The sequence below is a fragment of the Chionomys nivalis genome, chromosome 2 (assembly GCF_950005125.1).
Source record: "Chionomys nivalis chromosome 2, mChiNiv1.1, whole genome shotgun sequence".
NCBI classification, from domain to species: Eukaryota; Metazoa; Chordata; class Mammalia; order Rodentia; family Cricetidae; genus Chionomys; species Chionomys nivalis.
Genome location: NC_080087.1, coordinates 124,797,550 through 124,821,447, shown reverse-complemented (window position 1 = coordinate 124,821,447; position 23,898 = coordinate 124,797,550). Strand labels below are relative to the sequence as shown.

At 40.5% G+C, this 23,898-nt stretch overlaps 1 protein-coding gene across 1 annotated transcript in view; it reads right to left on the bottom strand.

Moving 5' to 3' along the window:
• Positions 1 to 23,897, bottom strand: part of LOC130869306 (cofilin-1-like) — a 64,320-nt gene extending 40,423 nt beyond the window's left edge. The window contains exon 1 of the mRNA XM_057761299.1: positions 23,724 to 23,897. Within this exon, the coding sequence (XP_057617282.1) occupies positions 23,724 to 23,897 (174 nt within the window). The remainder of the gene's footprint in view (positions 1 to 23,723) is intronic.
• Position 23,898: the final 1 nt, after the last annotated feature.

Genomic DNA, 23,898 nt, shown 5'->3' with positions numbered 1-23,898 from the left:
AACGCTAGGTACACAGTGACAGCCACTTAGGACTATTTGGGGTTTCTGACCCCCATAAAACCAGTTTTACTGATTTCCATGACTTTCTGAACAATAGTTTTATACGTATCAAGTGAATCGGCACGGGGGGAGCTTTTGTTAGAAAGATTGTCTCACCAGGTATCTTTATGTAAGGAAGCCAGAAGACAAAGCTTTTGGACAAGCAACTGACATCCATTTTTATAATGCTGACTACATCTTAGAAGATATCTTTGGGAAGGGTTTTCTTATTTTGCTTTGCTTGGTTTTTGCCTGAGCTCCATTCTCTTGTCTTAATATTTTCAGAAGCAATTTAATGTAAGATACTTACTAGAGGTCCTATAAACGTTTGTTGAATGAATAAACCTTTTAGATCTAATCCAGTTCCTCATTTTAATATTAGTCCATCATTTCTCAGTCCTTCAGAAATACTGGTCACGGCCATCACACTCCTCCTTGCTGAGAGCTATCTGGTCATCACTGGCAGCGAGAAACACACAAATCAAGAAAGGGTTAATTGTTGTGAGAGCAGAGCATCCACCCACCCACAGTGTGACTGAGAGAAGATGCAAAGGCCACCTCTTACCAATTACCACTATTATTTGATCTGAAATGGAACTTGGCCCTCCTTTTAGAAGAAAAGAATACTCTTTAACTCTTTTGAAACAGAGAAGAAACTCTTGGGTGCAATTTTAGCTTTGATGATATATTGGAACTATATGGTAAACTTTACTCTGAAATTTCAACTGAGTATTGACTGGCCTTAAGGAAATGCTCTATGAGTACATATATTTTATTTATTTGTTTGTTTAGGTTTTGTTGAGACAAGGTTTCTCTGTAGCTTTGGAGCCTGTCCTGGAACTAGCTCTTGTATACCAGGCTGGCTTTGAATTCAGAGATCCGCCTACCTCTGCCTCCCGAGTGCTGGGTTAAAGGTGTGTGCCACCACCGCTCAGCCGAGTACATTTCAATATGGGCAAAGAAGAGGAATAGTTAGGAAGTCACAAGGTCAAAGGCAAATCATGTAGACTCCTTTTCTACTGTACTACCTTCTCTATAAGATTGTGCATGTCTGAGCATGTACACACACACATACATGTACACACACACATACACACCATGGCTATTTGAATTATTAATGTACATTATTTTATTAAATTTTCAAAACACATTTTTGCATTTTAATTTTCTAAAGTTAGATGCAACGTAAAACTCATGTGTTTTTTATCATTTTTCAAAAATACAAAAAAATTAACAACATCAAAAAAAACATTTTGCTGATGGTGGCGCACACCTTTAATCCCAGCTCTCAAGAGGCAGAGGCAGACAGATCTCTGTAAATTCAAAACCGGCATGGTCTACAGAGCAAGTCCTAAGAGAGGCTCCAAAGCTACAGAGAAACCTGTCAAAAAAAAAAAAAAAAAGCTATTTAAAAAAAATATATATAATATATATATATCAAAGTCGTATACTAAAATTTAAGATGTCAGTGATATTTCTTCATACCTGAAAACTCGGAGCTGCTGTCTCATCACCATTAGCTCTTTGTTCCTAATTATCCAAGCACAAACGTTAGCACCAGGAAGGTCAGTGTCAGCCCTACCTCGCAGCGCTGTTACCTGGAGCTTCATCAGGGCTCTCTTTCTGCATCTGAGCAGCAGGCTAGGAGAAGGATGCCCCTCCTGGGGTGGTGATGAGAAAGACGGAAGAGCACTTCACAAGTGGTGTTGGCTCAACTTGAACTATGAAATCCTATCTGGCCGATGCCCCAAGAAGCAACCTTTGCTGCACCCTAGTGGCAGTGCCTTCTGAGATCACACCTCTTACAACTGAGTCTTTTTCTAGCCTTTGAGAAGATGCTTAAGGTTTTTTTTGTATAACAACTTCATGAGTTCATTCCATAAAGAATGCATGGAGAATAATCTGTGTGTGACTGGATCTTCTTAAACTTCATCTCTGTATCCTAGGGAAAGGCCCAATGGCCCGGGAGCCCATCTTTCATCTGTCTCCATTGTCTTCCCTTTCATAACTTTGCAAGCATGAAATTTGGTGAGGCAGAACTAGCCCACAAACGAATCTGTCATAGGCATTTGCCAACTCATACCTACCTTCTGTCGACTGAAGGTCCTCTGTCCCTTTGCTAACTTGTACAGGTCTTTAAAAAGCAAGAATAAGCTGGGTGGTGGTGGCATGTGCCTTTAATCCCAGCACCCTCAGAGACAGGTTGATCTCTGTGAGTTCGAGGCCAGCCTTGCAGCAGGAAGCGGTGGGCTGTGTCCCGCCACCCGGCTAGCTTTACCCAAAATAATTACATGGAAACTGTATTCTTTTAAACACTACCTGGTTCATTAGTTCCAGCCTCTTATTGGCTAGCTCTTACATATTGATCTAACCCATTTCCAATAATCTATGTAACACCACAAGGTGGCTTACCAGGAAAGATCTTAACATGCATCTGTCTGGAGTGGGAGAATCATGGCGACTGCCTGACTCGGCTTCTTTCTCCCAGAATTCTGTTCGATCTACTCGGTCTACCTAATTTTCTGTCCTATCAGAGGCCAAGCAGTTTTCTTTATTGATTAACCAATGAAACAACAGATAGAAAGATGACCCTCCTCCATCACAGCCTAATCTACAGAGTGAGTTCCAGGACAGACTCCAAAGCTACAGAAAAACCCTGTCTCAAAAAAAAAAAAACAAAAAAAAAACAAAAAAAAAGCAATAATAAAAATATTATTTAAATAATTTAAACATAGCTTTTTCTGGGTTTCTATAGAAGGTTTTTCCCTAAGTGAAGAAACATGATAATTGCTAGTTGCTTGTTACGTTAGGGCCCTAGTCCTTGCCCCTAGTAACATACTATTCATATCTGTGCTAAACAAACACAAAGAGCAAATAATGGAAATTATTTTAATTTAAAGATTCTCACTGTGTAGTTGAGACCAGCCTTGAACTCATGATCTTTCTTTCTCAGTCTTCTGAATTCTGGTATTGCACACCATGACACCAGTCTTCTGAATTCTGGAATTGCACACCATGACACCAAGATGCATTCTTACTTTTTGGTTGAAAATTTGGCATTCCAGATGTATGTGGTAGCTCATGCCAGCTATTTCAGTACTTGGGAGGCAGAGGAATCTTTTTTTTGGCATCCATGTTCAATGATGTGAGATGCCCCTCTGTATGCTGTGAATATGGTTTATTACCATTGGTTAATAAAGAAGCTTCTTTGGCCTGTGGGGGCCAAAACATAGCTAGTCAGGAAAGCTAAACAGAATACAGGGAAAAAGAAGGCAGAGTCAGGCAGATACCATGTAAGACCAACAGGCAAAACTGCAGCTTTAGTCCTAGGCATGCCCACTCAGAATTTAAAGAAGAAAAAGAAATGTTTCTGGTCAGAAAAGGATTACAAATAAACGATAAAGACAGATTCCGACCAAAAAGAAACCTCTAAATGGGTCTCAGTATGATATATATATATATATATATATATGCTTAAGAGAAAGAGAAGAAAGAGTACAGACAGTCATAGATTAAAGAAGTAAAGATAATAAAATAAATATTAAAAAGTAAGAGTAAAAGAGAAAAAGCCATGTAACGATGGAAAATACACGAAGAATCTAGATACCATATGTTAATGTGTTTTCTTTGAATTTTTTTACGACAGAGAGACATTTGATTGTAAAGACTGCTATGCTAAACCAAAATATATTTTAAAGGTTCCTTGACTTCAAAATTTGAGTCTAAGGACATGTAACTTTGGAAAAGAGATTCTGCTTTTGTTTCCAAAGAGGATGGAAACCTGTGGATTCCCTCAGGCTAATGTGGTTTGTTGAAATAAGACCTCCTGAAAGGTCTCCCTGAACCTTAAAAATATTTCACCTAACAAAGATCAGAAAGTAGTTTGGAGAAAACAATGCCCAAATTCCAAAAATGATTGTTTATAAATGCTTATTTATTTTCACTTTAAAAGGGTTGGCTATAAATGATTAATGGTCATTAATTTCTAAAAAAAAAAAAGTAAGAGGGATATGATATAGAAATGAATACTTTATATTGGTATGGATTTTGGCTTATGGATACAAATTTAAAGTCAGTGTAGGCAGAGTCATTTACCAACTGCTCAGACCCAAATAATCAGATAGAAACTATATTATTTACAACACTGTTCAGCCAATGACTCAGGCATAATTTTAGCTAGCTCTTACATCTTCAATTAACCCATTTCTATTAATCCATGTATTGCCACGAAGTTAACCTATTTCTATTTCTATTAACCTATATCTATTATTTTATATAATAGAAATCTATCGTGGCAATACATAGATTAATAGAAATGGGTTAATTGAAGATGTAAGAGCTAGCTAGGAATATGCCTGAGTCACTGGCTGAACAGTGTTGTAATTAATACAGTTCCTGTGTGATTATTCGGGTCTGGGCAACCGGGAAAATGAAAGTGCAGTCTCCACTTACAGTTCAATAATAACTATATGCAGTGTATGATCTCTTGGGTCTCATTACATTTTAAATTTGAAGTTACCTCCTCCTCCAAAGAGTTCCCATGTTGAAGGTGTGGTCTCCAGCTGGTATTAATATTGAGAGGTAATTGAATCTTGAAGGCACTAACTTCATCACTGGATCAATCCTTGGCCAGTTCATAACTAAATGGATTGACTATTAGTAGGTCAGGCCTAGTTGACTTTATCTCCCTTCCCTTCCTTTCTTTTTCCACTATTCCTCCCACTCTCCAACTCCCTCTCCTCTCTTTCCTGACTACCATGAGGTGAGCATATCTGTTCAGCCAGCCCTCCACCATGACGCTCTATTTCACCACATGCCCAGACACAATGGGGCTAGATGACTATGAACTAAAACCCTGAAAATGTGAGCCAAAATAGACTTTCTCTTGTGTAAGTTATTTTAGTGTTCAGGGGTGAGAAATTGCCTAGACTGGGTCTGATATTTAATCTTAATTTTGAAGCGGACTCTGCAGGGAGAAAGGAGGCATGAGAGATGACAATTGAGACTTCTTTTTAAACTGAACATATGAACATTCTTTTAAATTGAATTTTCTTTCTCTGCTCCTGATTTCTGATCCAATAAAAATATCCAAGTATTTTATTATACTCATATTGTTTCAAGTGATCTGGAATATTTTTCTTTTGCTACTTATTTTCTTTTCTTTTTTTCTTTTTTTTTCTTTTCTTATTTCTTTTTTCTTTGTTTTTTGTTTTTGTTTTTTGTTTTTTGTTTTTTGAGACAGGGTTTCTCTGTAGGTTTAGAGCCTGTCACCCTGGTACTTGCTCTGTGGATCAGGCTGACCTCAAACTCACAGAGATCCACCTGCCTCTGCCTTCCAAGTGCTGAGATTAAAGGCATGCACCACCAATGCCCAGTTTGCTATTGATTTTCTTGTGTAATTTTCCCAGATATTAGATTGAAGATTTTAGTTTAACCTCACAAACCGAACTTTCCTCTTCAAATACTTAAAAGGTTGGTTTCAAGTTTTTGAAACTGTGTTATATATTGAATATCTGACTTTCATGAATTCTGAGAAAAATGTGTCAATTAAGAGTAAAGTGTAGAAAGCATTGTGTGGCAGATGGTAAGTGTTATGTTATTGTCAGTCTTGTATCTGTAATTATGCATGAATATTGCTATAACTATACATTTGTGGCAAGCATATCTACATTGCACAATAGCAGTGCATCGTTTTCTTGAATAAAATTGTATGAAATAAATTAAGTCTGCCTCACTTTGAATTAGCTCAACCCTATATTTATAGCCAATGTAAGGTCAATGTAAACATGTTGTGCTGTCCTTCCCCAAAGGGAGAAGTATAGAAATGTCCTTGGCATTCTGATCTGGCAGTCCTATTTCACTCTAATGCAACCTTGCCACTTGTAGCTGCAGAGCACCCCATAACTCCATCCCTATCTTGTTAGTATTTGTAAAGGCTCAGTAATGGTTGTTTGATTGGTTTGTTGGTTGGTTGGTTGGTTGGTTGGTTGGATGGTTGGTTGATTGGTTGGGCTTGGTTTGTTTCAGAGAGACTCCCTTCATCTCCAGAGTTACAGTCTAACAGCCTCTACATTAAAAAACAACATGAAAACTTCATGTTCTATGTTGGGGCTGATTCATTATGGTATCTTGGTGAAACATAGGAAGTAAAAGTCTGAGTTCTGAACAAGGAATTCCAGCTACTAATGGTGATGTTGCTGCTCAGATCACTGTGGGCTATGACTAAAAGGGATACCTTAAAATCTTAAACATAATACCAGCACCCAGACAGAAACCCTGGCAACTACTTTTAAGAAACTCTTCATTTACATGTTACTAGAACTGACAGTCCATGCTGTGTTGTATTGTTCATGAAATTACCACCAACAGAAGTTCCATTTGAACTATATAATTGTTGTTCAGTATGGACTTTTGGAAAGTAGAAATCCATCCTATTAGCAAAGCTCAAGGAGCAAGCGTTAACAGAATCCTGGGCACACGAAGAGTCTCTACTCCCTTTCCTCCGCTTCCTAAGGCTCCCAATATCAACGTGCCAAATTGCTCCTCCCTGCCCTAAAACCCTACTCTGTACAACCACTCTCCTACAGCTCACAACTGTCCTCATCCTCCCAGTTGATTGACATCCTTCCTCTTGCCTTTGCTTTTTCCTTATTCTGCTTAGCTTCCATGGCGCATCAAGCCCATCAAGCTTGCCAAAATCCCTTGACTCCTTTTTGTTCCCCACAGCCTCCTGGCAGAATCCCAGTCCCAGATGAATGGAGCCATCTGTCTGTTTTGTGTGTGCCTGTGCAAGGACTATTGAGCGACTAGAGTTCAATTACACATCTCCATGGTCTACAAATTCACAGTCATCAACTTCTAGTGGACCTGAATACTGTCTGGCACTCTTCCTCTAGACTGGCTTCTTCTGACACCACTCTACCAAAACGCCTTAACCAGTGTCGCCAGTGATTCTGATGACATTGCTCATTCCAAGTCATTCTTAAGCTTTCAAATACCTTCTTAAAATGTTAAAAATGGTTGATTGTATTTTCAATGCCCTGTTATTGGCTTTCACAATATCCAGCTACTTTCTCCTTGAACTTTGTCTTAAACCTTCCTCTCACCCTGCAGCTCCTCCTGCCTGATTGTTGTAACCTGGGAGATTCCACTGTCACTGATGTTTTGAGGGGCCAAGTTTACAACTCCAATAAGATTTATTGACTCTTTTTGAAACCAAGAATTTTTCTGTAGCCTACTTAGGTTGGCTTAGGTATGAGTCCCCAAGCCCAGATCTAGGACAGTTTTTCTGAGTATGTCCACTAACAAGTTTCACAGAGACCTCTGATACAATGAGTCCCAAAGAGAAGTCTTCATCTCCCTCCATCATCTGTCCCTCTATGGCGTTTTCCAGTCAGGAGAGAGGAACCTCCTTGAAGGAGAGAATTGGGGCTCTCAAGCCTTGTCCATGGTCCTGCGCTCATCACACCCTGCCACTCACTGATGGTGTCGGGTCTACCCTTTCAATATTTACCTGATGCCTCACACTGTTTTTTACCCCCATTTTAATCTCTGCTAGCATCTGTTTCCCTCACAATCATCTTCTATATTCCTCCCTGCTGCCTTCCAAAGACAGAAGATTTGGTGGTTGTTTGTTGTGGGTTTTTTTTTCTTTTTTCTTTTTATTCTCTAGAACAAATCCAGTGAGTCAATCCCTAAACTAAAATTTCAGTGGTTTATCATGTTCTTAGTATTGTGACTAAAACCTACAGTGGCCTATCTGAATAGAATCATTTCAATATGCTTGCTGAGTGGCTTCTCTCACTCTTTAAAGACATACAAGGTTTCTCCTATTGATCTTAGTTCTGGTCTTTTGGGCCTTGACACACATTGACTTCTCTTCTTCAGTTACTTCCTCCCACTTCCTGCTCTAACAATTTTTTTTATTGTTGAGGTGTTGCGGTGTTGGAGATTAAACATAGGCTCTCAGACTTTCCAGGTAGATGCACTACCCCTAAGTTATACCTCAGCCTCTATTTATTTGTTTGTTTTCAAATTTGTGTCTCATAGTTTTGAAAGATACTGCTTCAAAAATGTGTTCCCATCATGAAGGTTCCCTACCCTGGACACGCTATTGAGGAACAGCCTCAGCCTGTGAACACCTCAGCAAGCACCCAGAATCAAGTCAGATGTCACACAGTCTGTCAGAGCAGAACAATGATTTTAGCAGCTGTGGGACATAGGCCAGAGTCACAGCTGTAGATGTCACCTGTGGTAGCCTGACGACTTTTTTCCAGGGACTTCTGTTCACAGGAAACCATGATTCTTGATGTCACTAGAGAAAAGAATTTCAGGGTGAGTTGCTACACGGTAGAATTGGCATTTTAAAAAATTTTTCAGAGATTTTATTTGTTTGGTTTTGGTTTTTGGTTTTTAGAGGCAGGGTTTCTTAGTATAACAGCTCTGACTGTCCTAGAGCTCACTTTTTAGACCATGCTGGCCTTGAACTCACAGAGATCCACCTGCCTCTTCCTCCCAAGTGCAGGAATTAAAGGTATGTGCCACCACTGCCCAATAAAATTTATTATTAATTGTGTTATGGTACATATAGATCATCAGTACTGACCAATCCATTATGGTGTTTCCAGGCATGAAACAGATAAGAAACCTACTATAGCCAGGTGGTGGTGGCGCGCGCCTTTCATCCTAGCACTCGGGAGGCAGAGGCAGATGTCTCTCTGTGAGTCAAGGCCAGAGCGAGTTCCAGAACAGGCTCCAAAGCTACAGAGAAACCCTGTCTCGAAAAACAAACAAAGAACAATAAAAAGCAGTCTACTGTATTTTTGTTAAATACATATAAGCAGAAAAATCCTCAAGCAAATGAAAGAAGGGCTCCATTGGATAGATCATAGCAAAGGGGACTCTCAGCCCATGAACCAGTTTCCAGACTTGAGCCAGTCTGTAGACCCAGAACCCCTTGAATGAAGGGACAGCCAAGTTCTCCTGAGCAAGGACCTTGACAAAATACCCAAGAGTTTTACTGTTAGCCTTTCTGCAGTCCTTCTCCAGACATACCTATGACCTTTTACAGGGGTTTCTTGGTATAACACTGGGGGAAAGAAAATAATTGGACTTTCTAGGGTCTATTGGAGACTTTTTCTGAGTTGACACTGATTTGGGTAGAACACAAGGAACAGCGTGGCCCTCCAGTTAAAGTGGAGGCTTACAGAGGTCAGGTGCCAAATGGAATTTTATCAGAAGTTCACTTATAATAGGTCCAGTGGGTCTCCAAACTCATCCTATGGTTATTTCCTCCATCCTAGAACGCATAGTTGGGATAGATATACTTAGAAGTTGGCATAATTCTCACATTGGCTCCATGATCTATAGATTAAAGACTATTATGGTTGGAAAGGCCAAAGAGAAGCCTTTAGAGTTATCTCTGCCAGGGAAAACAGTGACTCAAAAACAGTGTGCCATAACCGGAGGAACTGCAGAGATTAGTGCCACCATCAAGGACTTGAAAGACGCAAGGGTGGTGGTTCCCACCACATCTCCCTTTAACTCTCCATTCTGGCCAGTGCAGAAGACAGGAGTTTCATGGAGAATGATAGTTGGCTATTGAAAACTCAATCAGATAGTAACTCCAATTGCAGCTGCCGTAACAGATGTGGTGTTCTTACTTAAGCCAATTAACACATCTCCCGGTATATAGTATGCAGCTATTGATCAAGCAAGTGCCCTTTTTCTAAGTACCAGTCCATAAGGACCACCAGAAGCAATTCGCTTTCAGTTGGCAAGTCCAGAAGTATACCTTTACAGTTTACCTCAAGGATATATTAACTCTCCTGCCCTGTCATAAGGATCTTGATCATATTTCCCTTCCACAAATATCACTATATTTATGACACTATGCTGATTGAATCAAGTAAGCAGGGATTCCACTTGGAGCCTTTGGCAGGTGGACTATATGTGAATCACAGAATGGGCCTTTGGGATTTCAGAGCAAGGCTCTACATCATCTGCAGACAAGGATTGTCCCTTTGTGATGTGGGATTCCTTTCTGTATGCTATGAATATGCTTTATTATCATTGGTTATTAAAGAAGCTGTTTCAACCAATGGCTTAGCAGAGCCAGGAGAGAAATCTGAACAGAGATATAGAGGGATAGTAGGCAGAGTCAAAGAGACACCATGTAGTTACCAAAGGAGTAACATGCCAGCACCAGTAAACCGAAGCCTAGTGGGAGTACACAGATTAATAGAAGTGGGTTAATTTAAGATGTAAGAGTTAGCTAGAAATATGCTTAAGCTATTGGCTAAACAGTGTTGTAATTAATATAATTTCTATGCTATTTCTTGGGTCTGGGCAGCCGGGAAATGAACGAGCAATCTCTGCCTACAAAATGGTATGCCAACATGAGGCAACTACATCCACATAAAACCTGAGAGAGCTTGAGAAGAAATTCTAGACACAAAAGAACAGAGTTTAGCATAGCTTCTTGGTAGCTGTGGTTTGTTTTTGTTTTTTTGAAGGTGGTGAACAGGGGCACTGTGGCTCCTTTAAGAGAGGTCCTCCTGAATCAGTATTGACAGAAAAGGCTGTGCAGCTTATTTAGGGGAGGGCTTCCTGGTTTATGCTGGCACAAAAGGCTCTGGCTATTTTGGGAGGTCTGGCTAGAGATCATTTGAATGGGATTTGGGATCAGAGTGCTACAGGTTGATTGATGGTGAAATAGACCCACTGTGTCCCTGGAGCTGGGATGGAGAGCATGATTAGTAGAGCTGGCAGTTAACAAACATCCGCCATGTTGGACTGGGCAGAGTCAAAAGGTAAAGCAACCTTAGTCCTAGCCTTGCCCACTTAGCATTTTAAGAAAAGGCACTCCTGTTCAGAAAATGATTACAGATACAAAATAAAGACAGATTCAGATGGAAAAACAAAACTCTGAATGGGTCACAGTGTCTTTTAAAAAATGTACATAGCCTTGAGAGAGATAAAGAAAATAGTATAGACAGTTATAAAAAAATAAATAGTTTTAAAACAATTAAAAAAGAGTATTTAGCCGGGCGGTGGTGGCGCACGCCTTTAATCCCAGCACTTGGGAGGCAGAGGCAGGTGGATCTCTGTGAGTTCGAGACCAGCCTGGTCTACAAGAGCTAGTTCCAGGACAGGTTCCAAAACCACAGAGAAACCCTGTCTCGAAAAACCAAAAAAAAAAAAAAAAAAAAAAAAAAAAAAAAAAAAGAGTATTTAAAGAGACAGAGTACAGACAGCCATAGATTAAAGGAGTGGAGAAAAATAAGCAACATAAAGATGGAAAATAAACAAAGAGTCTAAATTGTGTATACTATTGTGTTTTCTTTGAATATTTTAACTGTGAATGAGCTAAGTACAGAGAGACATGTAATTGTACAGGCTGCTAAGCTAAACCAACATATATGTTTTAAAGGTATCTTGAATTCAAAATTTAGGTCTAAAGATATGTTGCTTTGGAAAAGAGGTTCTTCTTTTGTTTCCACAGAGGATAGCAAGCTTATCAGCTAATATGGTTTAACCAAACAAGACTCTCTAAAGCAATGGCCAAGATGGTTCGACATTCATGACAGCTTCAGGACTGCTGGCTGAGATGGACCTACCACACAGGATACCCATGAAAGACCTGTTAAACAGTGCCCCCAATCAGTAGGAAATAGTCTAGAGAAAAATGTCCAAATTCCCTAAATGATTTTTTTAAATGTTTGTTTACATTTAAAGGGGGATATACTATAGAGATGAATACTTTGCATTGGTATGAATCTTGGCTTATTGATATAAATTTAAGGTCAATTTTTTATATGTATATTTTTGCTCTTGATTAAAGTATTATGTTTGTTCAGCTCATTTAAAAATGTATAATTAGCCGGGTGGTGGTGGCGCATGCCTTTAATCCCAGCACTTGGGAGGCAGAGGCAGGCGGATCTCTGTGAGTTCGAGAACAGCCTGGTCTACAAGAGCTAGTTCCAGGACAGGCTCCAAAAAACCACAGAGAAACCCTGTCTCTAAAAAGCAAAAAAAAGAAAAAAAGAAAAAAAGAAAAATGTATAATTAAAAATTACAGATCAATAGATGGTCATAATAGTCAAACTTGTAGTCATGTTAGTTTGGTTTTCTAGATGTACAGAGACATATTTCAATTATATAGATAAACTTCAGTACTCCAAAGACCTACAGAATATGGCATTTAAAAGGTTTTAAGAACTGAGGCTTAGCCGGGCAGTGGTGGCACACGCCTTTAATCCCAGCACTTGGGAGGAAGAGGCAGGCGGATCTCTGTGAGTTCAAGACCAGCCTGGTCTACAAGAGCTAGTTCCAGGACAGGCTCCAAAACCACAGAGAAACCCTGTCTTAAAAAACCAAAAAAAAAAAAAAAAAAAGAACTGAGGCTTGTCTCAATAGTGAGACATTGGCAGCACCAATCTACTTCAAGAGGAAGATGGGCATCGAAGAGGATCCTTATGGAGTTTGTTAGCCATTTGAGCAATAAACTGCTCTTGCCTGGACTGCTTGATGGTATGTTGTATGAAATGGACATGCAGAGCCCACATAAAAATGACTACTGGACTTGCCTAAAGGTGAGACAGTCCTTCAGAGTTCCTGATTCACAGAAGAAACTGCCAGACATTCTGCAGGATATAGAGAAAGACAGCTGATGAACTTTGACAGTACAATGCAGGACAGTTCTTCAAGTTTCCTGCTTCATTGAAAAGTCTGCCAGATACTATGGGCCTGAAGACCAAAGATGGATGTTGTAACATTACAGAAGAAGTTTGGATGACTGTCTAGGCAGCAAGATGTCTCTGTCATTTCTAGAACTTTGGAAGCTGCTTATAATGCACTTCCTGTTTACTTAGGTAATATTATATCTTTCTGTGGTTCTTGAAGAGTTGAAGACTAGATAGTTATAATTTTCCTTAGTTATGATAAAAGATAAAGTAGATATAAATATTGTAACTGTAATTCTTGCTTGATACCTGTTTATGTGTAATTTTACTATGTTAAAGTTAAAACCTTTCTTTTTATTTAGAAAGAAAAGGAGAGATGATGTAGGATTCCCCTCTGTATGCTATATATATGTTTTATTACCATTAGTTATTAAAGAAGCTGTTTTAGCCAATGGCTTAGTAGAGTAAAGCCAGGTAGGAAATCTTAACAGAGATATGGAGAGAAAGTAGGCAGAGTCAAAGAGACGCCATGTAACTGCCAAAGGAGTAACATGCCAGCACCGGTAAGCAAATACCTAGTGGCAATACACATATTAATAGAAATGGGTTAATTTAAGATGTAAGAGTTAGATAGAAATATATGTAAGCTATTGACCAACACTATTGTAATTAATATAATTTCTGCATTATTATTAATGTCTTGGAAGCTGGGAAATGAATGTAGAGTCTTCACAGCACCTTTGAGAGACAACTCTTGTCCTGTTATTGGGCTTTAGTGGAAACGGAACATAATCAAGTCTGAGCAGGTTCTGAAGGCACAAATAAGTTATACAAAGAAGTCACCCCAGTACCAGGCCTGGTGGCAGATAGCTTTAATTGCAGCACATTGGCACAGAGATAGGAAGATCTCTGGGGTTTGAATCCAGCCTGGTCCACAGAGTGAGTTCCATAGATAGCCAGGACTACACAGAGAAACCCTATTTTGGAAAACCAAAAAAAGAAGAGGAGGAGGAGAAGGAGGAAAGAGAAGTACCTGTCCAAATGTCTATGGTTTCTACTCTTGCTAACACTATCTACTGCCAAATACGCACCGGTAGCCTCATGGGGTGCACCCTATGCCCCGCTGGCTGAGGAAGAGAAGAACAGGGCCTGGTTTACTGATGGCTCTGTGTTTTGTACAGGCACCACCCAGAAGTGGACAGTTGTAGCATTGCAGCCCTTTCTATGACAACCCTAAAAGACACCAGAGAAGGGAAATTGTCACAGTAGGCAGAACTTTGGGCAGTAACCATAGCTGTACATTTTGCTTAGAAGGGAAAATGGTGACAGGTGCAATTAATCAATGGTTGGCTGGATGGCCAGGTACGTGGAAAGAGCATGATTGGAAAATCGATGAGAAAGACATCTGGGGCAGAAGTATGTGGACTGATCTATTCAAATGAGTGAAGAAGGTGAGGATACTTCTGCCCCATCGAAACCTGACTTCAGCTAAGGAAGCATTCAGTAACCAAGTATGTAGGATGACCAGATCTGTGGACAGTCAGCCTCTTTCCCCTTCCTGTCATTGCCCCAGGAGCATAGTGGCCATGTTGGCAAAGAGGGGGCTTATGCACAGGCTTAACAACATGGACTTCCACTAACCAAGGCTGATGTGGCTACAGCTTCTGCTGAGTGCTACATCTGCCAACAGCAGAGACCCACACTGAGCCCTAGATATGACATCAATCCCCAAGGTGACCAACCAGTGACCTAGTGGCAGATTGACATTATAGTACTTCCTCAGTGGAAAAGATAGCACATTGTCCTTACTGGAGTTAATGCTTATTCAGGTATGGATTTGACTTTCCTGCACATAATTTTGGCTTCTGCCAAAACCACCATCCATGAACTTACAGAATTCCTTATCCACCATCATGATATTTCACACAGCATTGCTAGTGATGTAGGAACTCAATTCACAGCTAGAGAAGTGTGATAGTGGGCCTGTGAACATGGAATCCACTGGTCTTACCACGTTACCCACCATCATGAAGCATCTGGTCTGATAGAAAGATAGAGTGGCCTTTTGAAGAAACCATGGCATTGCCGATTGGGTGGCAGCAGCTTGGGGAGCTGGGACAGGACTCCCCAGAAGGTGGTATATGCTTTGAATCCAATATATGGTATATTTTCTCCCACAGCCAGATCTAGGAATCAAGGGGGAAGAAAATGGAATGGTTCCATGCACTAAGACCCCAAGTGACCCACTAGGAAATTTTTGCTTCCTGATTCCATGCCCTTAAGTTCTGCTGGCCTACAAGTTTCGGTTCCAGAGTGGGGAGCGCTCCTGCCAGAAGACACAACAAATACTCCAGTGAGCTGGAAGCTCAGACTTCCCCTTGGTTACTTTGGGCTTCTTAAGCCAACAGACTAAGAAAGAAACAGCAGTGTCAGGAGGGGTGATTGATCCACATTACCAAGAGGAAATTGGATTGCTTCTCCATGATGAAGAAAGATTGTGTCTGGAGTGCAGGAGATCCTTCAGGGCATCTCTTGGTGCTACCAAGTCCTGTGATTAAAGCCAATAGGAAATGACAACCACCTAATCCGGGCAGGGTGACCAAGGGCATAGACCCTTCAAGAATGAAGGTATGTGTCACTTCTCCAAGAAGAGAAGCAAGACATGGTGAGGTGCCTGCTGAAGGTGGAGGAAATGCAGAACGGGTGGTAGAAGAAGGTGTTTATAAACACCAGAAAAGGCCACATGACCAGATGCAGAAATGAGGATTATACTGGACATGAGCATTTCCATCATATTTTGTTAGAAATACGCTTGAACAGATATTTGTGTTTTCTTTCCTAAACATATTTATTATGTAATATAATATCAATTAAGAGAATATCAGTGTTTGTCATATTTAAGTTTTGAAATACCAAAAGAATGCCCCTCAAGGGACATTGCCACCTATTCTAAATATATAATGTGTTTGCAAATATACATGGGGTAGTTATATCATGTTAGGCATAATTTTGACCTGGTTATTGATTTAGTTTGCTTGTTTATTTTTGAGGCGTGGCTTCTCTATGACTGTCCTGGCATTTTCCTGGTAGACGAGAACTCCCAGAGATCCGCCTGCCTCTGCCTCCAGAGTGCTGGGGTTAAAGGCAAGTGGCACCACGCCCGGCTTTGGTAATTGTTTCCATTTGGAAATTAAGCATGGTATACATTGATTGTGTGTCAAGCTGACAAAGTATGAACTTGGGATGGCTATTCTTGGTTGTCAAACTGACAGCATCTGGGATTCTCTAAAACCCAAGCTGCTGGGCACACTTGTGAGGGATTTTTCTCTAAAGGAAATCATTTCACGTGAGAAGACTCACTTTTAATCTGGATTTTTTGAGGTGGGAAGAGCCATCTTTAATGCGGGCCCCACCATCTGCTGGCAGCCTACATAAAGGACATGGGAGAAGAAAGCTGTTGCTCTGTGGCTGCTTGTTCTCATGATTGCTGGTAAGACCGTTCTTCACTGTCATTAGGTCATACTTCTTCAAGATTCTGGCATATACTGAAGACCAGCTAATATATACAGCCTCACGGATCGATCAGCTACTGGATTCTTGGCCCGTCCATTGCTAGACAACCATCGTTGGACTATCTGGACCACAGCCTCTAAGCACTCTAATAAATTTGGAAATTAAGTATGATATAAGGATATATACATTTATATTATATATGTATATATTATATATGATATTATATATATGTATATATAATTCTATCAGTTCTATCTCCTTAGTTCTGACCAATACATGTGTGTCTGTGTGTATGTGCACGCAGGGTATTGGATCCCCTGGAAGTGGAGCTAGAGTTGTAAACCACCCGACGCGATTTCTAGGAACTCAGGTCTTCTAGAAGAGCAGCAAGTGCTCTTAATTTCTGAGCCATCCAGCCCAGAACTGGAGTTATTCAGTGGAAGTCATGAAGAAAATTTAAGCCTGGGGTTTATAGAAGCAGAAGTGGCTAAGGAAGGCGAGTACATACCCAAGCACCAGTGCAGGCTTCCCGAGAGACAAGCTCTTGAGTATCTCTATAATAGCTTTAGATATCATTTTAGTGACTTTGGCAGTTTCATCTCAAATGGTTGCGAAGGAACTTAAATGGGATTCCTTGGGTGCATTGGACAGAATGACAGCTGATCACATAAAATCCCAGATCACAAATGTTGCACAAGACAATTAAAATATGTTTTTATTATAAACGGAGTTCATAGTCGTGTTTGTGAGAGTCCCGGAAGACATCTGGGAAAGGAGGAAGATATCTGAACATCAGTCATGTACGCCTTGAGCATGGTTCGTTGCTATTTTAACATTCTTGTTTAAATACCTCTATATAAAAGGAACATTATTTATTTGGATCAAATGCTGTTAACTGTTCAGGGATTTTTACTCTCAGCTGAAGATATGTGTAGACCAGGCTTAGAGGGAGGGGCGTGTTTCCCTTTCTCTATCCCCACCATTTTCCTCGTGTTTTTCACACGTGTTGCTAATCACTTTATAATACATCTCTCTCCCTGCATGTTACTGAGGGGGAAAAAAAAGTCTAAACGTAGCAGCTAACTTCACTAGCTTTCAAGTGACTTAAAATGCCTAAATCTGAAAGTTTCACAGCTGGGGTGAGACAGTATTAGTTTCCCACTGGCTTCGCCATAGATAACACCTCTGTCATGTGGATTATGACAACAGCTATCCAATTACTTTTTAGGGGCATAAAGGCCACTTTTGACGGAAACGCTGACTCTTCAGCTGGGCTTGCAGATGTCCAGTGGGTGACTGGATCAAGCTGAGAAGGTTTGGCATCTTTTTGCTCACAGGGCTTCTATCCCTTTTGTTACCTTGACCTAGGGGCCAGATCCTTCTACAGGCTCCGCACACAGACCTGTTGACTATTTGAGAAACATTTTGCCCAGAACTATGCTGTGGAGTTAACTGGACCTAGACTTGCCTTGTTTCTCTTTTCTCACCGACTGTCATGACGGGAAGCACCAGAATGTGAAAAGAGGGGAACCCGGGGAGGAGGGAGTAATGTGAGTTGTGAAAGGTCCTTGCCTGTGCCCAGAGCGCGCATGGCGTAGCCTCCTCAGCGACCCAACCATTGCTGAAGCTCTACGCTGCAAGTCTCCTCTGGGATCCACCTACTTCTTTCATCTTCGCTCTCCACAACTAGAATAATCCAGATCAGATTAAATACCACTTCTGCCCAAAATTTTCCAAAGTTTCCTTCTCATGTAGAATAAAAGCCCAATTCCTTCTTAATCCACTTGTCCCTCCGCTTCTTCCTTTTGTTCTCTGTGTTGCAACTATTCTGTCCTTCTTGTTGTTCCCAAACACCACCAGCGCACTTCCTATGCAGGGTCTTTGTTTTTGCTGTTTCCCATCAGCCCGGAACATTCTCCCTCAAGTTTCCTGTAGCCTTATTCAGTATTCAGCTCTTTACTCAACCGTGATCAGTGAATTTTTTTTTCTCTGATAAGCCTGCTTAAAATTGCAGGTCCTGCCTGCTTTTTTCTTAAGGAAAACAAAGGCGGAGTAGACCTGGGGTTGGGGGCAGACTGAGAGGAGAGGAGGGAGGGGAAACTGCCCTGCGGATATAATACATCAGAGAATTAAAAAGAAAAAACTTGCGGCTCCCTGGCCTGAGCATGGTGAAGCTGGCCTGTAAACTGCGGCGGCTCTCTTCTGGCCCACTACTGTCTCCGATACTGGTGATGAATCTTCATCTAACACCTTGTAAGCTTTATTAATTCCTTTTGTTTATTAACTTTTTCTTCTCTGAGGCTGCCAGGGTTTTTGTTTTAATTCAAGATTCTTTTCATCCACTATATTCTGATTACAGTTTCCCCTCCCCGAATTCCTTCGGATTTACCCACCCACCCAAATCCAAACCTTTCTCTCTCTCTTTAGAAAACAGACAGGCAAGGAGACACGCACTCAGAAAACCCTTAAAAACACAATCAGAAACCATACTGTAAAAGCAAAATATCTGTAAGGTAGAAAAAAAACAAGACAAGAAAAACAGATAAAGCATTTTGGCACCAAAAAAAAAAAAAAAAAAAAAAAACCCTCCAAAAATATCACTGAATTCATTTTGTGTTGACCTTCTACTACTAGGCATGGGGCCTCCCTTAAGTGTGGCTTGTATACCCAGTAAGACTCCATCAGAGAAAACTAGCTCTTCCTTTGTGAGCAGTTATCAGTTGGATATAGGTTCTGGGTTAAAGATGGGGACTAGCGCTGGGCCCCCTCTAGTGTAAACCTGAGACAGGCCCTGTGCTTGCTGCCACCTGTGAGTTCATTCATGCTTCAGTCCTGTTATGTCTAGAAGGTCTCGTTTCTTTGGTGTCTTCCAATCCTACTGGCTCTTACACTCTTTCTCCCTTTTCTTCTTTCTGAGTTCCCTGAGCCCTGAGGGATCTCTCACCTAGAACTGAATGTTCCAAGGTCTCTTGCTCTCCACAGTTGTCCAGTTGTGGGTCTCTGTATCTGTTCCCATCTACTACAGGAGGAAGCCTCTCTGAAGATGACTGAGCAAGATATGTGTTTGGCAGAATGTTGTTAGGAGGCATTTTATTGCTACATCCATTTAGCAGAACAGCATTTGATTTTATTGTAGGTCTATGTCTTATCTAATCTCGTGTTTGTGGCCACCCAGGAATCTTCAAGCAAGTGTTGCATAGAGTGGTCCTTAATTCCAATCAAATAGTGGTTGGTTACTCCCACAACTTCTGTGCCACTATTGCACCAGAATATTTTGCAGGTAAGTCATTATTGTAGAGCAAGACTCGCAACTCTTTTGAGAGCAGGAATTTCCCCCTTAACCATGGCCTTTCGCCACTGCCATAGATCGTGGTATTAGTTAGCTTTCTGCTGCTGTGATGAAACAACAACCAAGGCAACTTAGAAAGGAAAGAGTTTACTTGGGGTCACTGTTCCAGAGGGATAAGTGCCCATGGTCACAGAAACAGGAAGCTAAGAGCTCACAGCTTGAACTGTAACCACAAAAAAGAGAAAGTGAAGTCGAAATGGTACTGGTTCTTTACTCTCAAAGCCCGCCCCCAGTGACTAACTTACTCCAACAAGGCCACACCTCCCAAGCCTTCCCAAACAGTGCCACCAACTAAAGACCAAGCATCCAAATACCATAGACTATGGGTGGCATTTTTCATGCAAATCATAAGTAACTCTCAAAAGATATTATTTTTGTTTGTTTGGTGCCTGTTTTTGTTATTTATTTATTTTAAAGGTCTCACTGTGTTGCTCAGGCTGTCCTCAGACTTCACAATCTTGCCCCTTCTCTCCTTCCAAGTGCTGGGATTCTAAGTATAGCACTAACGCTTACTTAGAATCTAACTTCGTATAAATGCAGATATGCATCCACAAATAAATGTACAATATCCTCAATAAACATTTATAAGAGAAATACTTGTTTTTTTAAAGGTTTATTTATTTATTTGTTTATTATGTATACAGTATTCTCAGTATTCTGTTTGCATGTATGCCTGCAGGCCAGAAGAGGATACCAGATCTCACTACAGATGGCTATGAGCCACCATGCGGTTGCTGGGAATTGAACTCAGGACATTTGAAGAACAAGCAGTGCTCTTAACCACTGAGCCATCTCTCCAGCCCGAGAAGTACTTGTTTTAATATCAACAAGAAGCTATGGTTTGAATTCTACTGGTTACATCCACATGTACTCCTAGAACATTAAACACTTATTTGAACTCCCTTTCCACTTTTGGACTGTCCTCTTGCTCAGTCTATTTGCTAAACCTAACAAAGCATTCTTATCTTCTGCTAGGCTTATCAACTTCCAGTCCTTCAATGTCATTAACCTTCCAAATTTGTTTACCTTCAGCCTCTCTCTTCCAGTGCTAATTTGTATTCATAATTTCAACACCCTTTGTGCTGTCTAGATTTATGTCAACTTGATACAAAGGGTAGTCATCTGAGATGAGGGGACCTCAGCTGAGAAAATGCCTCCGTAACTTGGCTGTGGGGCAGCCTGTAGAGCGTTTTCTAAATTAGTAGTTGAAAGGGGAGGGCCCAAGCGATTGTGGATGGGGCCACCCCTGGGCTGGTGGTTCTGAGTTCTATAAGAAAGCAGGCTGAGCAAGCCAGTAAGCAGAACTCTTCTATGGCTAGAGGTCTTTAAAGTGATATTTCAAGACAAGAGGTAACAAGAAAGTTAGGTCAGATGCAAAAATTCAAAGAAATTTCCCCCCTCTTTATAAAGGGCCTATGATAACTGTAGAAATGTAACATTCTATCTCTTCACAATTGTGATGCTTGCAGGATCTTTAATGAGGATGCAGTTTCTTCTGGTTTACAGTGGGCTAGTTCTAGAACCTTCCAAACAACTTTTTTGGTCTAACTCAATTTCACATTATTGCCAACTTTCTGTTTCCAAACAGTTTCCATACCGCAAAGAAAATGTTTGCATTTTTATATGTATTAGTAGATTAGCCTTCTCAACTAACTTTCTCTACCAAAAATGATTTTGTGGAAAAATACTTAGTATATTAACCCAATAATTTAACCTCCAGATGATGTATTTATCTAATTATTCTTCAGCAATAAAAACCCAGGAGTCAGATATCAGGGTAATAACCTGAATTATTAGAGAAGTGGTGGAGAAGCGAAGAGTGACCGCCTCTCCCTGTCATTCCTCCATCCCAAAACAGCTGAGATCCTCTCTAAGCCCCACCAAAACCTCTATGATTAATTTTGGTCAGCTAGTAGCTACCTCTGCCCACTGACTCAAAGCAAACTTTATTGTCAGAATGCAATCAAAATGTCACATGATATCTAGGGGACTGTTTTTTTTATGATAGCTGTTCCCATTGGAGTGCACAAACCCTTAGTTAGAGTAAGCCCAACATGAATCAACTTCATTAATCCTTAATGCCATCAAAGAAGCCTAGATATGGGAATGGGACAGACTTATGTGAAGTAGTAAATTGCTACAAGGAACAAACAACATAAAGCAAAACAAAATTGTAGTATATTCAAGACTGGAAAAAACACATAGAGGAGACTTTTCAGAGGTGTTAATGTGACTTTGGGGTCCTCGAGCTTCCTTTGGGTGGGGTATGAGATAAAAAGATATGAAAATGTGATCATTATAGAATTTACCCATTTTTATTGTCAGTCAGTCTGCAATAGCAGCACTACTTAGTGATTGATTATCTCCTGGTGGATGACGGATCTCTCACTTCTAAGATGCTGGCTTGCTTTCGGGTGGCAGCATCTAAGAACAGAACCAGAGCTCAGAAACATATCTAAGTGGTCGACGATGTCAAGAGGATGAATGGAGGGGGTATACTTGTATGCTAATATGTTTGCCAGTCACTTCACAATTTGTTCATTCAGTATTACAGAGCAGGCGAGGAAACCCCTTAATCAAGGGACTTTGTCCAGGGTGATGAAACCACTAAACCAAAACTCATTTTTTCCCTTTCTACTACTAACATAGGAAACAACTATCAAGTCTGTAAACTATGAGAGAATGGATAATCATAATTAACCATCACAAGGGGCTTTAAATTAAAGGAATGTGTCTTACTCTGTTATCAGGGGCCTGAGGCAATTCAATTTAATACATTGTTTTCTTATTTTCACTGCTCCAAGGTATGTGTCATTCTTCCCATCTTGAGTTCCTGGGAGAGTGATCAAGTCATAGTTTTCTGTCTTTATGACAGGCAGAAAGGGCTCAATAAATATCTACCAAATTAAAAACATATATACGTATATCATTATCTCTCTATATATATGTATACATACATATAATACAATCATTTTTAATATTCTTTAATACAATTCAACAAAAGAACCTACAACTCTATAAGAACCCAAAATGCAACAATTCTATTAAAAGCCTAGCTTTTTATTTCCAGTCTAGGCTCCTCATCTGTTAAAGTCCTATTACTAGGAATACTATTTATTCTGCTTCTCGTCTTCCCCTCTGTAACAGTCCAATCTCTTTTTACTCCCTCAAATATCTATTGACTTAAAATGAGAAAAATGTCTAATTTCTAAGCATTGTTTATCTCCTTTTATTGTTTACTGTTTTCTTTGATTTCTAGTTCCTATAGAAATCTAATGTGATTGGCCAGGGTGTGATTGACCATGAACCTCATCTCTGTACATTTAACGTTGTAAACACATTCTGAAGACACTCTGGTGATCCTAATGTATCTTTCTTAGAATGTGAGAGGTGTTCAGAGGTCAGGACTAACAGATATTTGAGGGAGTCAAAAGGGATCCTACTGTTAGAGAGGGAAAGACGAGAAGCAGAAATAGCATCCAGGTAATAGGAAAATAGATTTTGCACAGATGGGGAGCCTAGATCGGAAATAAAAAGCTAGGCTTTTAATAGAATTGTAGCATTTGGGTTTTTTTTTATAGAATTCTAGATTATTTTGTTCAATTGTATTAAATAAGATTAAAAATAAAAACATTATAATTAAAAATACTAAAACATTAACGTTAAAATAAGGCTGTGCACACAGAAGATGTGCTTATTTTGTGTAAAAGGTGTCACTTCTATTCAAAAGAGTTCATGGGTTCAACTTTGCTGTTCCTGGTTTTTATAAATGAAGTCTTGTTGCAACCTTTAATTATTATCCCTCTTCTCACCTGGGCTTGAAGGAAAAGACCATTTTACAGATTTACAAGATGGTGATCTTGATATAAATTCCAGGTCGTTTTATAATACGGTATGAAAACCTCAAGTGATGGTCAATTTCACTTCTTTTGGGCTCTCAACTGGCCTGTGGAGTCTGTAACCTCATCTGTAGGTCTCAGGCTTGTTTCCCAAACCTATTTTTAAATAAAGGGGGGGGTGGAACATGGTAGAGGATTGCACAAATTCGCCCCCGACCGAGGACTGCTTATTTCTCTGGCTAGTTCCCCGAATCGGTGCTCAGACCTCGGCCGCCCCGCCTCTCTGGATGCTGGCTGCACCCAGAAAACCCGCGAACGACGGGCGTACACGCCCAGTTCTGGGTGCTGAGCCCGGAAGCCCGGGGCGGCAAATTCCCGGCTCCGAATCAGCTGCAGCCCCGCCCAGCGACACCTCCCGCCCAGGGCTGCACCTTCGCTGGGGAGGGGGCGGGGCCCCGGGTCACGTGGGGTCATC